Here is a 17,899-nt window from a genome sequence, read left to right as displayed (position 1 = left end):
TTCTGAAACTGGAGCAATAATCAGACAGAACAAAATGATCAAGACATTTTTCAGTACACTTATTCTGATGTTTAATAAGCCACATTGGTGCTTTGTAAGTTTAATGCTTAGCTATCAATTTCCATCCATCCATTATCTATACACTGCTTAATCCTCACTAGGGTCGTGGAGGGGCTGGCTTCCCAGCTGACTTAGGGCAAAGGCAGGGGACACCCTGAACAGGTCACCAGTCCATCACAGGGCTACACTTAGAGACAGACAACCAGCACACTCACATTCACACCTAGGGACAATTTAGAATCACCAATTAACCTCAACATGTTTTTGGACCTTGTGGGAGGAAGGCGGAGAACCCGGAGAGAATCCACGCTGCACGGGGAAACTCCATGCAGAAAGATCCTGGTGCCCCCACTGGGACGCAAACCGGCGACCTTCTTGCAGTGCTACCAACTGCACCACCTTGCAGCCCCTAGCTATCAATACAATAAACATTTTTATTCGTCTTTAAAAATAAACTTAAATGTGAGCTTCAATACAGATGTTATTGGGACAGTGACTTATTTTCCTTCTTTTATACTGAATAGTGCAAGCAAGACTGGACTATTAACTGGGGCAAAGCAGTCAGTTGTAGCAGGCACCCAGGAACTAAAAAAATACACATTGTTTATGTGGTGTTTGTGATCATTTTAATAATCGCATTGGTGGGTCGTTTGCCTCATGTTCCTTTAGAGGGTCAACCCAGTCTTAAGTGAAAGAACTGTACAAATGCCTTCTCTGTAATAATGGAATCATATCAGTAACAAAAGAAGAGTGAAGGAAACTAACCCATGCTGGATTACGTGACCGGAGTCCTGTCTGCTGTGGAAAGTTAAAAAGGACCAAACCTCATGGGACTAGCAGTTAGGTGAAGACAGCTTTCAGCATGACAAAAACATCTGACAATTATTCTTGTAATCAATCTATCTGCCATCAGTGAGTCATCGGACAGCCAATGAGCCGCTCAGCTGTGCCTCAGTCTCTCAGCCCCTTTTGGAAAGAGTAACAGCTAATATTTGTTATGTCACATATCCGAAAAAAACAGAAGAGGCTTTGATTTAAGTTAAATCCATTTTATTCAAGCAAAAGGCATTTAGGGCCAAAGAGTAGAATTGCACTTATTTCCACATACATTCCCAGTAGGTAGGCATAAGCAAGGCTGGAAGATATTGGGTCTCAAATTTCTGTGAAAACAGAAGAGGATGATGACAATTCCCTACATCTGTGACAAAAGGCTGGCCTGGAAAATCATTTCAGTGGCCTGTAAATTTTCTTCATGGCTACAGTCTGGCTATTTCTGCGTACTAAAAATGTCTACAGAGCTAATACTCATGTTAGTGTCTAACAGTATCAGTGTCATGCATGCTCTATGAAGCCCAGATAACAAATGGTTACTAGATGTCTTAAAAAACTACTGAAAAATGCAACAACAGTTCTGCTGGCAGTAATAAAGCACCAGACAGAGTGAAATGAATATACAAAGTAATCCCAAATCCAGTGTTGGTATAGCATATATCACAATATAAGTGCCAGAGTTTTTGTCCACACTCAATATAATGCATTGCCATAGTGAGCTAAGAACCGCAACAAAAATACTACAGTTTCTAAAGGATTAGTTGCACATTTAAGAGACTGCAAAAAAGCTAATGTATAGTAAAACTGAAATATCACACATGAGAAGTACTTTGCATTTATCAGATCGGATGAATGCTGCTGTGACTAAACAGAAGACTTTATCAAAGAATATGTTCAGCTGATTGATGCAAGCAGCACAGTTTGTTTGGACAGTCGAGGCATTCAGAAGGCACTACTGAATGGCTGGCACGTGTGGTAGGTAAGGTATGGCTGTACTTTTGGCTGTTCTCCATTGGAGAAACCTAATAAGACATTTGTCTAAAACTACATTTTCTTACATTGTTGTGCTTGAACATTTTAGAAAGGCATTTTTATGGCACATCCTTAGGAGCATTAATTGAGACAATTCCTCTCATTTTATACCAGTGGTAGCACTTTTGTTATTTGTAACTTGGTGGCAGTTTCTTTAGCCTTTGTCAGGCTGTGAGGTTGTTGGCCTTAGCTCATAGGCACTTATCTAATCAGAAGTGCACACTAGCTTTTACTGCAAACTAAGTACTACCTGAAAGAAAGATGAATAGGGACAGGTATGATGAAGTGTTTGAACAGTATGTTACTAGTTAGCTTTGTGTTGTTAAGTGACCAAAGAAATAGTTTTTCATGCAATCTTCAATTGTATGCCTTATTCACTCAATTAACACTTAAACATGTGCATAAAAAGAAAATAAAGGCATTAGATTTCACTGTTCACTAGTCTACTTTAACCATTCACAAACAGACCAAATTTAAAATAAAAGAAAAAGAAATGAGAACAAGAATCTAAATTTTGGTGTTACACTCAGAGAAGAGGAAATGTTTTTGTGCTGGAAAGGGGCAATTTTGATGATATGCAGGATTACTGTCACAATCTAAACTAACACGGAACAGCACATCCTCAAAAGGCACTTTTTTTTTTTTTTTTTTTTTAAGCATCACACAAAATCAGTTGCTATTAATAAAACATAAAAATGTAAATATAAGTTGAGGAGAGTTTACAATAATATTCTTCACTTCTAGCCTTGAGACTGGAATGTGTGTGTGTGTGTGTGTATGTTGTTACAAAGTCCAGGATGTTTATTTTCTACTTTTTTTATGGGCTTTACTCGAGTTTTACTTCTAGTTATGGACAGTTTTCTGTATCTATGTTTTAGTTTTCTTTGGTATGTGGGGTTGCATCCCAATGCAAGTTTACTGATCTCTGGGATGGCATATTAATACAGGGTAAAAGTACAGAATTATTATGATACTTTACTACAACAGAGGCACACAGACACACACACATACAGGGCAATCCAGGACAAGGAATGAAGACCCCTGCAGAGGGGGAAAATGTGGAGCTCAGTAACCAGTAATCATGTGAATTCTTCCTCTGAGACATGAATCATGCACATTGCTCCACTTCTCTTCTTCATCGTTTCCACTCCTCCTCCTCCTGTTGATGTTTTATGAGTAGTTCCAAACTGCGGATAAAGTAAGAATGTATTTAGACTAACTCGTTTTACCAGGGAAAGTCTGTAAATGTAACAACTAAATAAAGTTATATATAACCAGTATAAACAGTATATGGCAATGTGCAAACATTTCAGGGACTGAAAATAAGATAAGGATGTTTTCACAAATAATGCTGTACTTAGTTGTTGTTTATCAACTGACTTCATACAAACACAAAAATCAAATCAGGATTTTGCCTTGAAAGAGCACTAAATCCCTGAAGTGTATAGTTTTTAAAAGGCTCTTTTTTGCTGTGTATTGTAAATAATTTAGTTGTGGCTTCATGTTTGGGGTCACAGACATGTTTCAGTGACTCGGTGACACTTTCTGATGGCATTAAGTGACAGATTAGAATATAAAATTCTGAAATGGCCATAACTTTTGTACAGTTGTATTTATCAAATCAAGGTGAAATCTCAGTGAAGTAATTATATGTTGATGATTATACAATGTAACTCACTAAAAATCATGCAGATCCTTTAGATCATCTGAAGTCACTCAAAATGCAAGAATACAGTTGACAACAAGCTTCTCCAAATAAAAGCCTAATACTTACTAATAATGATGACAATGATGATCACTATGACAGCTATCAGGATGGCCCACATCTGAAATGGATAAAGGCAGTGAAAATTCATTGACACACTATTTAACTAGATCTATTACGTATTTATTTTTTTTAAAAGAAGAAAAAAAGTAATACTTCATTTTTGTTTCACTTCACTATTATAATTGATAAAAGTACCAACAGTATATTGTGGAGTCAAGTCCTTTCTCTGTGATACTTCTAAAATTAAACACTCAGGTAATATTTAAGGACTTTGTCAAGACCAAAAGTTCCAGCTTACAGAGTTCGGCCAATTTAAGATCAGTTAGTGCTCTGATAATTTATGTGTGTGATTGTTGGACCAAACTGTGTTTAGGCACCTTGCAGTTCTTCCACCAGTACTTCCTTTTCAGTTTAGCAGCACTGGTCTCGAACTGGGAGGCTCCAGCCTGCAGAGCATCTGCTCGGTCATCCAGTTCAGACAGTTTCTGGTCACGTTCCAGCACTTTGTCCACATTAACGCGCATAATATCCACCACCTACACACACACACACACACACACAAAAACAAGCAGCACAGTTTCTTTGTATGAATCTGAACGTTTACTAACCCTAATATGACATCATTGAAAATAAGCCTGCCTTAAAATATAGAACACTGAAAAAAATTGGGGCTGCGCCTTTATACTGTACTTATAATATGATGACATCATTGCTTCAAGTGTTAAGTAGCCCTCGGCAATGTTATGTAACAAAACAACCAATCAAGAGAGAGATCACATGTTGCAATGTAAAATAAATTAAATTTTCGACTGAAGCTTACTCATAGAATTAACCTAGGATCAGACGGACATGTATGTGTGTGCACACAGTATCACACAATACACACAACCCATATGTTCCACTGATCCACAAACCTCACTTATGCCCCGCCTCTCAGACAGACGGCTGGGTGGAGAGAAGTGTGTAGGCCCATGCAGGCATTACATAACCATAGAGACAGTGATTATATAAAGTTCTGGCTGCCAATAGGATACTATGTGTGACACACTCAGGTTAAAGTTCTATGAAGGAGGGGCTAACCTCAAAGGGGCCATAACTGAGAAATACTGAGGGAGACCAGTAAAGGAGATTAAGAGTGAGACTTGGCAGCCTTTTATTCCTGGTGGCCTTACTGACATGGTTCCGAATATAATTCCTCAAAACTGGAGAAGAAATGGCTTTTACTGAATGTCCTTTGGCGTGTGAAATGACATGTGGAGGTAGAGTATTTGAGAGCAACTGATTCCACATTGTGGTGAAGCATGACGCTGCTGCCAAGGGTTATGCAAGTTTCTGCCCGAGACCGAGATCAAGCAACAGAGGGAGTCACACAGAGCAGCTGAAGGCAGAGACGGGGAAAGGAGAGTAGGGTTCAAGGAGAGAAATGAGATAGATCAGAGAAATTAAGTCTATTGGTAAAGGTATACTATTTAAAAACCCTTCTGAAAGTAGTTCCTTAAATAAACATGCCTTGCCTGGATTACGTAATGAGTCCTGGGAGTTTAAAAATAAACTAAGGGCGTGTTTCTGTAGGTGAGCTTTGTTTAAAAATTATAGACACAAATCAAATAGTTTGTGTATTTTTAAAGGTAGGGCATACATTAACTAAGATTATTGCAAACATATCTTTGGAACCATTATTACTATCAACGTGGATGAAAATAAAAGTTTGGGACTTCAATTATATGTTGAAAACCAGCAATTACATATATCATACCTCATCCACCTGGGCCTGAGTCTGCTGCAAGCGCCTGTTGCCTGACGCTGCGCCAGAGCCTTCTGGACCGACGTTTGACCTGATAAAATGATAAAAATTAATAATTAATCTTTGACACCAATGAAATTTCTCAAGAAATGTTTTTATATATTACATAATTCAATCTTTGGTTGAAACATTAAAACCATTTGTCACTTCGTTATCAGTGGCATTTGTTTTCCATATAAAATGAAAAATACATCATTTGTAATGTCTGCAGCATACAGTATATGACATATTAATTTCTCCTTGCTAAGACTACTGCATATAATAGTCACTATAAGCAGGCAACACATGTACAATAGAATTGTTGCCAAATACCAATAGCATGTCTTTCCATGGAATTATTTAGCAAAAAAACCCCAAAAACTACTGAGCTTGTGAAACCATGTATAAAGGACGTGTTGAGGTTTTTCGAACAAGGTCGGAGTCTTTGTCTGAGGGAAGTGTCAGATACACAACAAAACCTCAAATGTGAGGGATCTCAAAGATCACCAGCAGTAACACTACAATTACAAGGTGAGCTACAGCAGAAAAATTCAGACTTAGAATTTAACTAAACAATGACTAACCATGCACAAAAAACAACACAAACATGTATATACAAAAACATTTAAAATTGCTGAGAAAGAACCCCTTACAACTCAATACTTCCTGCAGACAGCAAGTATAGTTCAATTTTAAGAGAGGACAATTTCAGTATTGTCATTGGGCTCAGAGTCGATTTTGTTCCTTCGCCACTGGCTGCACTCAGGAAACACACTGGTGTGCTTTTACTTTCCTTAGCATGTTGTGTTGATATGTGTCAGGTGTTTGAAGTTTGTGTTTTAAATTAAAATGCTATTTGAACTGCAAATGAAGAATGTGTTGAAGGAGATTCAATTTTCAATGTAGATTACACTGGAGAGTGACATTACCTAAATCTGCAATACTGAACTTTTGTCTGCTGTTACTGTCAACTCCTAGCAGTTAGAGTAATCACACAACTATTATCAATGATTTTGATGTATGCACTACTGTCAATTTCTTGCTTTTTTAAACTGTAATTCTTCCTCAGAATAATTTTCCCTAGGTTTTTCCTCCACAGGCTCCTCAGTACTCCTCGCTGCTGTAGCCTACTTTCGTCTCCTTTGCTACAGCTGCTCCCCTCTTCAGCTCTGGCGAACCAATTATTACTAATTGATGTAAAACACATAGCCACTGATGCGCCAGCATGGGAATGTCGCCACAGACTCCAGATTTAAAACTGTGGTTTACTGCAAAATACAGAGAGATTTATCTGACGCTGATAAGCTTAAAGCTGAAATATGTCATTCTAATCCAATACATTTTTTGCAGAATTTTGCAAATATCATCTCATAGCCCACTAGCTGTCCCACGTTTGTTCACAACCCTAGCTCTGTACAGTGGTTTGGACAGACCACTCCAAACACCATTTCAGACTGACCTGAGCATGTTCAAGTTTGTGCACTGAGCAGGAGGAAAGGGGAGGGAAGATGAGAGCCAATGTGTGCAGGAGGGACAGTGAATGTAGCATAAGCCAACTATCTAAATATGCTAACTAGCTAAACATTTGTGTCGATTTGTTTGGCAGCGGCTTGAATAAAACTGACTGTTTTTTTTCTGCTGTTCCACTCTGTTTCACTGTATATAAGCTCTTTCAGACACTGGATATGAAACATTGCTAGCTCTATCAATTCGTTAAAGCAACAATATTAAGTCATTCAGACATAGGTCACATTTCCGTTAGTAATCCTTACAGCTGCACTCAGTGCCAGAGAGAGCCATGGTACGCACGCCATATCAGTCACTTACGCAAGACTATACAACACACCAAGTGATGTACGATGCATTATTACACAATAACAGACAAAATCTAAACTAATAACAGCTTGTCATGGTGTCCAAAAAACTTATAGCCCAGTTTATTTCTGATTTCTTAAACAGTGAAACTGAAGGCTCAGGGCTAATAAGCTCTCCAAGCAACGAACTAATATAACAAAATTACTGGTGCGGATGTGCACAATCCTTGCTCTTTGGATAAGCACATATGGATCCCACTTCTGTCTGATGCTGTAGGTTTTTAAAAAACTAGTTCTGAACAGCTGGAGGACACAAACTTCAGCTTCTGTTAACGTCTTGTCAGGAAAAAAAACTCAGATTACATTCATTGTTAGTTATTAATCTTTAAACTGTTAGTGTCTGTTTTCATCCCAGTAAAAATGTGTTATTATGGACATTTAATTGTGGAACAGATGTGAAATTGTAAAGCAAAGGGAGCAAGTATTTCATTTTTGGCACAGCAGCTGTGTATGTAGCATTTTGTGTAATGTTTTTGTACAAACATTGGTGCTGAAATGCTGGAAAAATCCTTCCCTAAATCACTTCACACAACTGGCCTATCTGTTAATGTGATGACTCCATTTAGACCGTTGAAAGTGATGCAGAAATGTCACAAAGTTCAACTTAGTAAGATTGTTGGCATGACTTTGACGGACATGTGACCAGGTTGCATATTCATACACGAAGCTTAGACGTTCAGTTGCCATCAGAATAATGGAACGGAGTGCAAGAAAGGGGCTTGTGTGTCTTTGCTGTCTATCACCTCAAAACAGGCAACTAGAGTGAATTTAAATGGGGCAGAAAAAAGCAGGTTAAGTTCAGGTAACATTGTTTGAGTTGACAACAACTTGTTACAGCCGTTTAATGTAGCTTCCAATGCTGTGTGGATTACTGGTAGCAGCTGGATTTTTTTAGTTGGCTTTTGTAAACACAACCTCTCTGGAAAATATACACGAAGGGATGATAAATCTTTTTTAACAACTTGTGGAAACGAGTAAACAGGGACCTAAATGCAAACTATGGAAACCGAAAAAATTACACACTGTTTAATTTATTTACAATAATTTGTTAAATTATGAGAATCCCTAAATTTAATATGCATTCATTGTCCCAACAGTCTTTCTACAGTAGTTATCTACTGCCACCATCTGACCTGAGCCAGCATTGCTCTGCAATGACATCACTTATCTTGACAAATACAACGGATCACAGAAATTGGGAGGATAAGTTGGAGGCTGTATGACTGATACAGGGATTATTATGAATCATTACAAGAGAGAAGTTGGGCTGCTTACAGCATATGCTGAGACTTAGCCCACATTAAGATCTTGCTTGACATGCAAAAAAATTACAGCACACAAAAGCAGGTCCACTCATGAATGTTAAAACGCAAACAAAATATACAAAACAGTCACCATATTCAAAACATCCTTTACCATCTCTTCTAAGAAGCAAAGCTATGAATGAAAATGCTTAAAGCTAACATGTAAGGTCAATTTATTACTACTTTTTCATAAACATGTGCTCCAATTCAACTTTAAGAATCAGATTCAAAGTAAATCCAAGAAGAAGAACTAAAAAAAGACAATGGCGGTAAGCAGTGCAAAAGGATGTCTTCACATCCAACAAATCAAATCATCCTCTAAACTGCACCTGCACTGACTGACTGACCAAGACAGACCCAACCTTGACAGCCTCTTTTTCTCCTGGGAGTACATGGGAAGGAAACCTTTTGGTTTCAGTTTTATTCTAATAAATGTTATTATGCTTACATTAGACAAAGTGTATGTAGTTTGTTTTCACGAATAAAAGACATGTTTCCAAATTCTAGCCAACTTTCATGACAATTAATACTTTGGCATGCAAAGATATTCAGGAGCATGGAATTACAGAAATGTACAGCAGAGGAAGAATACTATTAGAGCTTTACTTTGTAGCATCATATGGCCATTTCTGATGTATACAACTAAAAACAAAGTGGAAAAATTCAACTCATGAAATCTGCATTCAGTATGAGCCTAGAACAGACATTCAACAGTTCATTCACATTCCAGCTGCCAATGTTAAAACAACACAGGAACACATTGTAATCAACTCAATAGAAATGACAAATGATGTCTGCTAGGAAGGCAAAGGTACGTCATTTCCTGAAGAAAAACAATCCATGATGCAAATCCTTCCAAAAGGAACACAAACAGCAACCAAAGGGGAATAGCTCAGTTAAATCTAAATGCGTAAATCCCCTTTCACACTTGCAAAGCCCAGAGCTGCATGATTATGGCCAAAATGATAATCTTGATTATTCTGATCAATACTGACAGCACATATATTAGATAGTTTCAGGTACACATTTTTTTTGTACTTTCACATTTATCCAAACAGAGCACTGTTTTCAGATTTACCAAAGCAGAACTGAAGTGATTTATTCTATACAAGCAGTTTTCTGTGAGCAGACTGCTTGCTTTTTACATCAATACTTAAGTTGGTCATGATCATAGAGATGTCACAATTTCGATTGTGATTAATGTTTGATGAATTGTTCATGTTTCCTAAAGTGAATCTTTAAAGAAGTATTTCTTCCCAGGCAACATAAGAAGCTAGAAGAAGGACTGTCTTACGAAAAACTCAGGTGAAAAAAAAAAAGTCCCTTCCCAGGTTTTTCCATAACCCATATGCTTCTTAGTGCATACAAATATGACATTACAGACATAGAGGTGTGTGTTAGTAAGTAGTGGAGAAACGTATTCAGATTCAGAAAGTAGCAGCACTGCAATATCCTTAGTTACATGATGAAGGAGATAGAGTGTACATTCAATCACCGTTTTTCAGAATTCCATTCGTTTGAATAGTTTTTCTGTTTTCTGTTATCACATTGTGTTGTTTTTCTATAACTGTTCCAACATCCCCTGTTACCCTTTCTACTTTTATTTAAAGTTCTACAATAGGGCTGCACCAAATTGGGGGGGACAAATGAATATTGTGATATTTAGGTTTTTTTTCTTAAAATGAAAAAATACTACAATTTTCACCACATGATTTGAATGACTCTGTCATGATTTTGTGGTCTCAATTTAAATGGTCAACCGCGTTAGTTGTGTTGCCTTATGTGGTAGCAACAACTGCAAGGCACTGCAAATGGCGTTCTTATTTTTGGTGAACATCCTCTTTTCTGCAATCGAAATATCTCAAGCTTACTTTTCACTGTTTCTCTCCTGTTCTTTGTTCATTTCACCAAGCACATTTGGAGCCTGCATGTCAACAAACTCTGTGTCTTGTGAATGCAATACATAAATAAATAAACCAGTGTATCAATTAACCCTTAAACTGAAGTAAATTTTGTTATATCAAACAGGCTTCTATTGTAGATTAGTCAAGGCAAATGAGAACCATGCGAGTTAACTTGTTTTTTATCAAGCAGCAAAAAAAAAAAAGATGTTGCATGATGTGTTTAAGTTAATTTGTTTGGCTTCCCAGGAGTCATTATACTTATTGTAATTCACACAATATTAGTTTAAATTTTACACAAAAGTCATGCAGCTTAATTAAGGGTGGCCACTGGAATCAGGGTGTTAGCCTCGCACGACAGAATACCCAACTATCAAGACACCAATACACCACTGGCATTAAATATCAGAAATTAAAAAAGTACAGTTCTAGACACATCCTATCTGGGCAGGAAAAAACAAAAAAACTTTAGAACATGGAAATACTAAATTTGTACAGGCCAATGTAAATTAGCAGGCAGAGGTGGAAATGGTTGAATAGATGGGAAAGGATATAAAAACAGGGAAACGTTTGAAGCGAAAGTGGGGTTTGCCTTGTTCTGCATTTCTATCAAAACAGGATCAAAGTTCGCTGAAGTTATTTATAAACATAAATCATCACTTGGTCCTAGTAATATCCCTTTAATGATCCATTTTGCTGTACAGTTCTAGTGTACTAACAACAGCCAACTTAGTCATGAGTTCATTTCCTGAACTCAAAGTGAACATCGTTGCTACGTATGTTTTGTTAAAACTTTACAGATTTCCAATTACACTTGCAACATTTACAGGCAACACCAACACACGAAATGTTTCTCAGTCTGTTTTACGTGAACAGACACGTAGCTAACCAACATCTAGGCCAACCAAACACAAACCACGTCCCCGCAGGAAATGGTAGCTTTCAACCAAACAGTGCAAAGCTAGCATACAACTTCTGTAGCATTAATGTTTTCGCTTCGGTGAACCTTATACAAGCCTGTCAGATGTGTTTTCGTGTTTTTGTCAGCTAAACAAGCAAAGAAACGTTGATATAGATAACGGTAGACGAAGTTAGAAAGTTCAAATGTAACACTGCTCTAGCTTTGTCAGCTAACTACTGCTAGCTTTCTTTGGAAAAACGAGCTAAAGTAGTAGCACTTGTTGCAGGCTAATAGCAAACTTTTGGGCGTTGTTTTAAGTGACTCAACATACTACCCGGAAGACACATGTGTTACACAAGTTTGTAAGTATTTGCATAAAAAAACAAGTTTTCGTAACAACATAATACACTTACATTGTGGAATAGAAGTTATTTGAACGACACAGCCGCTGTTCCTTGCCTGTTAGCTAAGTGTCAAGCCGTAACAGTTAGTGCCGATGGTTGGTATGATGCCTTCCAGAATATCGGAAATGTTAATTATAAGCAAAAAGCAGACTTCACACGATATTTAATGTGCCTAATGAAGCCAAGAAAGTTTTTATTTTCCTCTCTAATCATTATATAATGATGTTATGACAACTGGTACGTATTTTGTCTGTAGAGTACCTTATTGCATAATTTGTATGTAGAAACTACATTGTACAGCTTTTTGGTTTTTAAAAAAAAATCGTGTACACTTATATTAATTGTATGATAGTGCACAAAGAATCTCAGTGCTACAAGTGAAATGTCATCCATAACAGCTTCAAATGATCTGATATTATTTATAATCGGATTGAAAATTTCACATTTACAACTTGATGGGCAAAAATATGAGTTTACGACAGGTACTTGAATGCACCATTAAAGAGGCAGCGGCTCCGTGCATACCTACAATTATTAACGCATTACTTTAGATTACAGCTTTAAAGGCAGCACACACTTAAAAATGTCGCACTACAGGACGTTAGTCAAAACATCAGATGAGTAAAAACTAAAATGTGCGTATTTTGTAACCCTTCATTCATTTTGTTGTTCATGTGTACAGTACATTTGCAAGAGGAAAGCGACTATCAAGAGCCCGTGATCAGCATGTGACATATGGGAACAAAAACTAAACCTCTATTTTCAGTCCCTCCCACGGATACGTATGTCAAAACCATAACTGGGGAAAAAAATGTGACTAGCATTATTTGAAGATGTTAACATGGAGAAAGTTATTGCTGTAGCTTCAATTAAAAATAAAAAAAAAAAAATAGGAAAAAAAAGTGAGACTATATTTTTTTGTTGAGTGCATCTTAACAAGCTGATTTGTAAACAGAAACAGCACAGAATACAATGATGCTCTTTGTTTTTAAGAGAACATCCAGGGTTCATATTTACAAATTAAATGCTGCAGGCTACTGTCAGTTATGAAGTTCTTGTCCTACTTCAGTGGATTAAGTGAGCCAGTGCTAATGACCTAGTTTGTTTTAGCAGTAAGTGGATAGATTGGAATACTTAAACGACACAACACATAGCTACACTATCTCTCAGCTTTACTCAATTATCCAACATTATCCTCACAGATGTCACTTTATGGATCACTGATTAAATAAACTTGTATAATTTAAGATAAAATGAGGAAACACATAAGAAAATTTTTTTTTGTTTGAATGAGTGGAGAAAATTGAGGTGGTGATAGAATATGAAGGGGTGTCACGTCTATATGTGGTATACGATACAAAACTAGAGAAATGAGCAAAAAAATAGTATACCTTTATTACAATGTCTTTTGTTTTTTTCAAAGTTTTTGTTAGCCATTGCTTGTTTGCACATAACATGTACACAAACTTCACAACAAGCTGAATATGTTTTTTAAATGTACACTGAAATATACCAAAAAACAAACCCAGTATTAATATACTTTTTAAGCATCCTAGAATATTAGTTTGTCTCTGTATTTGGTTAAATATAAATACTGAAACAGTTTAACACGATTCCCTCTTGCATATTAGTCTAGACACCTACTTTCCCCTACATCCAACTCAGTAACATAGCGACTTAAAACAATAATAACTCGAGGTAACAAATGAAAAATACTCTCTATATAATCAAGCTCAATATTTTCACTTAAAATGTCCCTCTTCATTCTAGAAATGTTCAAAATTTGCAGTTTATATTAGAGATTATATTTAGCCTATAATAATGTATTCGTACAGTTGTCATTTTGTTGTTTCTCTACACAGATGCAACCAAACAAAGTTGACCGTGGTGCCAGGATGCTTATGGGAAACCCAAAGCTTCTTTTTAACGTCATCATCTTGTGCTCTCCTTCTTGGCTACATCCCAGATCCTTCATCCAGCACCGCTTCTCTGCCAGGGACCAGCTATAGGACAAAAGCATTTTAAAGCATAGTGTCACAGTGTTTGTTTATTCAACAGCATTATAAAATTAGGATGCAACACCAAACTACTCAAACTTACATAGTTTCTTTCTTTCTGGGAAGCACCCCCATCATACAGCAGGATGGATATCTCCTCCTGTAAATGAGTTGTTACATACACATACATAACCACATTCTGTGCCTTATACACAATAATGTGCTTTTTTCAGTGGGGTTTGTGTAAAAAAAAAAAAACAACATATACAACATGACAGCAACCCTACTTGATCACATTCCACCTCTGCTGGCTTCACTCTGGTCATCTGATAGGTGCAGCAGGTGCACTAAGTAACAAAGTCAATGGTAATGGGCTTTAATACACGTTACCATCACTGTGTCCTTGGCATGTAGGGACACACTAATGGTAAATGTCTCTGTGACTTGCTTGACTAAGTTACACCTTATCTCTGTTAAACAGAGGACTGCTTCTCAGCTCTTAAATCCAGTTTCTGGATCATGTCTTTGTTCCTGATGTTTCATGTGGATAGAATTTCGCTCTGCCGCCCAAACAGGGACGTGGCCCACTTTTAACTGAAGCCTTCCTGTTGACATTGTCTATAGTTACTGACACTTACACTTGTTTTTCAGAACTGCAGAGCAGAATTCAGTGTGAAGATGTTTCAGTTAGAAAATAGCCAACTTTGTCAATCTTAACATTTGTATTTTATTGTGTAAAAACTTTGGCATTGATTATGTTAAAGGACAATATCAACAGATTACAACAAAAGAAAATCATTGATTAATTACATAATTAGCACAGAATGCATCTACACGATTGTGTCCCTCCATAACACGGAAAACAGTTAATCAAGACTACTTCGTCAATGTAAAAAAATAAACAAAAAAAAAAACTTTCTAATATTAATATTTATGCGGCTATCAATGTTGTACAAATCTGTCATGTAGACCTGTGTTTTACTGTAATTGCCAACCGTCTAGCAAAGAAACATTGACAAAGTTTGTGATATAGTTTCTGGTATTTATACTGTTATCTTACACTATCTGGTCCAAATAATCCGTGTTATCTGTTATACACATAAAACTGTAATTGTACATTTGTTTTGCATTTTACGCTTACTTACATATCCTGCATTCACTTCTATCAGCTCTTCAGTCTCGCTGACCTCAGTGCTGCAGCCTCCAGGAAAACACTCCGCCGTGCGCTTCTCTCTTATTTTTTGCAAGAAGTCAGAAGCTATTGGTTTTCTGAGCAATGCTGCCACATAAACAGATGAAACAGACGCATTAATGTGGCCCAGAAAACAGCTGAAAGATTGCATTTCCTCTTGAAATCTCATTCATGTAAAGTCATAAAAACATTTCACCTCCTTCACAGATGCAGGTAATCATGAGCATCCCAGCCAGCAGCTTTGCAGCCATGTCCTCTTGCAGACTTTTCATCTGTCACACACTTCAGTATCGTGCCCAAATTCAGCTGCTGGCACTTTGTGATTGTCACCTGAGAAATCTCCGCTCCACCCACAGTTGTCCCGCAGGAACAACAGGCATCAGGCAGATTTGTACTGAGCAACTTGAAAAAGGCAACTGTGGGAGGGAACACATCACATCTATGAGTACTGTGCTGTCCTTGGAGTATGCTGAAATGTTTTTAAAACATTTTAAATATCTAAATAAAAGGTTCAAAAAAAAGAAAAAAACTTTGAATTTGGCATCAGGGGTAACTTTTCTTGCAGTGGAATTTTCTGTGGCATCCACACAGTAGAGAAGAATTTTAGAGGTCGAGCTTTGAGAACTAAAAGTGTTCATGTTCCAATCTGTCAGTGAACACATCGAGATGAGCAGCGGCCTTTTTCTAGACAGTACATACAACCATCAGTCAATTATTTAGTGGCGATTTTGAAAAAGAAAAGAAAAAGCAAAAAATAAAGGTAAAAACTGAAATTTCCAACATGTTGAAGAAAAGACTGTATTCTTATATAGACTGGAAGCCTCTTCTGTTAAAAAAAATAAGAAAAAAGAAAATGGGGGAAAAAAAGAAAAGAAAAACTTCCTGGTAGCTTAAGAAATAAGAGAAAGGGGCGGCCCTATAGCTCACCTGGTTGAGCAGACAACCCATGAACACGGGCTGTAGTTCCCTGAAGTTGTTAACTCGACTCCCGCTCACGACAATTTGCTGCTAACCCTAACCCCTCCTCTTCTCCCGCCTTTCCTGTCTCACTCTCTCACACTGTTCTAACTAAATAAAGGCAAAAAGGCCAGAAAAAATAATAATTAAAAAAAAAAGACAGAAAAGGAAAAAGAACAAAAACATTTTAGTGGCAGATGGTTATTCTCTGCAATCCCTTTTCCCTCACCCCAACCGGTCAAGGCTTTGGTTCTGCTGGAGTTTTCTTCCTGTTAAAAGGGAGTTTTTTTCCTCTCTACTGTCACCAAATGCGTACTCAATGGGAAATCTTTGAATATGTTGGGTTTTACATATATTATTTGAGGGATTCCCCAAATAATATGTGTAAATTTGTATATAATTATATGTTATAATATATAATAATATACTAATTATTAAATATCCATCCATCCATTATCTATACACCGCTTAATCCTCACTAGGGTCGTGGGGGGCTGGAGTCTATCCCAGCTGACTTAGGGTGAAGGCAGGGGACACCCTGGACAGGTCACCAGTCTATCACAGGGCCACACTTAGAGACAGACAACCAAGCACACTCATATTCACACCTACAGACAATTTAGAATCACCAATTAACCTCAACATGTTTTTGAGAACCCTCGCTGCAACATCACTGGGATGCGAACCGGTGACCTTCTAGCTGCGAGGCAACGGTGCTACCAGCTGCACCACCTTGCAGCCCATTATTAAATATGAAAAAATAAAATGATTATAAACTAACATTATTTATTAAAGAAAAGAGAAAAAGAAAAAAAAACTATCTAGTTTCACTGGAATACTTTCATCAAATTAAAATTTGAGCTTGTTATGTCTGTATGGTGGATCTTCATATATGGGTGAGGATGGTAGTCAAAGCAACCAGTAAACCTGATACATTACATGCTACATGATACATATCATAAAGCTACAAATAAAAACATGTCTTTTCAGATTTCATTTAGCAAAATTCTGAATGTGGTTTCTGTTTCTTTTGTTGATTTATCTTTGTCGTACTGCAAAAGAAGACATTTTTGAGATCTCTTTGCTTCCTGGACTGGGTGTGCTTTTTCCACAGTGAGAAAAAAAATGACAGAAGCAAAAATAAAAACAAAAAACACCCAAACATTCTAGGGTTGAGAGGGTTAAAGGAGTTATCCCACATCCTTCAAGTTCTGACTTCCACAGTTTCAGTTCACTCATTCAGCTGTCAGTGTGCTGCTAAATGTAAGTTGAAAAGAAAGCAATAAAAACAAGAACATTTAATTTTACTTATCCCATTTGTTCCAGCAAACTGCAGAATTCCATTACTTCAAATATAAACATACTTGTGACCTCTCAATGCATAAAGGCTGTGAGGCATGACGATGCTGCCCCCCACAGGTGTGTAGTTTTATTTCTTCTTCTAGACCATTAAGGGATAAATATATGGTAAGAATTAAAATAAATAAAAAAGTCCCGTATGGTGCTGGTTTCCAACCTGAACAGCAGATCCTTGTTTTTCCTGTACCTGTGTTCATATCCAGATACAATGTCATTCTATTCTTTTTCATGTAATCTAGGCATTCTAGTTATTCTACAGCTACTTTTAAGGAAAATATCAGGCTGCTTGACACTCTGAGCGCTTGTATCGATGCTCTTAAAAGACATTTTCTGATTTAAAGGTTTTTTTGGAGGTGATTTCAACATGACTGTAAATGATGAGCTTGACCGTTGGCCAATGAGACATTTGGAGGGTTAATAATCCTAAAGCAACACACTTTACTTGGACAAACAAATCCGGTTCCCAGCTCTCAACGACAGACATATGGTTAATATCTGATACTTTACACTTTTCAGATTGTTGTGTGGATATTGTT

General features: G+C 37.1%; 1 protein-coding gene across 1 annotated transcript; it reads right to left on the bottom strand.

Moving 5' to 3' along the window:
* Positions 1-1,093: 1,093 nt before the first annotated feature.
* vamp3 (vesicle-associated membrane protein 3 (cellubrevin)) lies at positions 1,094-11,966 on the bottom strand. The gene is made up of 5 exons (XM_008306223.1): positions 11,868-11,966; positions 5,448-5,526; positions 4,069-4,227; positions 3,698-3,749; positions 1,094-3,110 (listed from the first exon to the last, which is right to left on the bottom strand). Coding segments are annotated over exons 1-5 (309 nt in total). The 5' UTR covers positions 11,870-11,966; the 3' UTR covers positions 1,094-3,093.
* Positions 11,967-17,899: the final 5,933 nt, after the last annotated feature.

This window comes from Stegastes partitus, unplaced genomic scaffold, assembly GCF_000690725.1.
Source record: "Stegastes partitus isolate 25-593 unplaced genomic scaffold, Stegastes_partitus-1.0.2 Scaffold3634, whole genome shotgun sequence".
In the NCBI taxonomy this organism is placed as follows: domain Eukaryota; kingdom Metazoa; phylum Chordata; class Actinopteri; family Pomacentridae; genus Stegastes; species Stegastes partitus.
The sequence above is the reverse complement of the archived record's forward strand: the minus strand, read 5'-3'. Positions and strand labels throughout refer to the sequence as shown.

What these genes read in the sequence shown, in the direction of transcription:
- vamp3 (XM_008306223.1), bottom strand. An exon ending in CTCAGGCCCAGGTGGATGAG is followed by an intron (nt 4,228 to 5,447) that starts GTATGATATATG and finishes GTGTGTGTGTAG; the next exon opens with GTGGTGGATATTATGCGCGT. An exon ending in ACTGGTGGAAGAACTGCAAG is followed by an intron (nt 3,750 to 4,068) that starts GTGCCTAAACAC and finishes TATCCATTTCAG; the next exon opens with ATGTGGGCCATCCTGATAGC.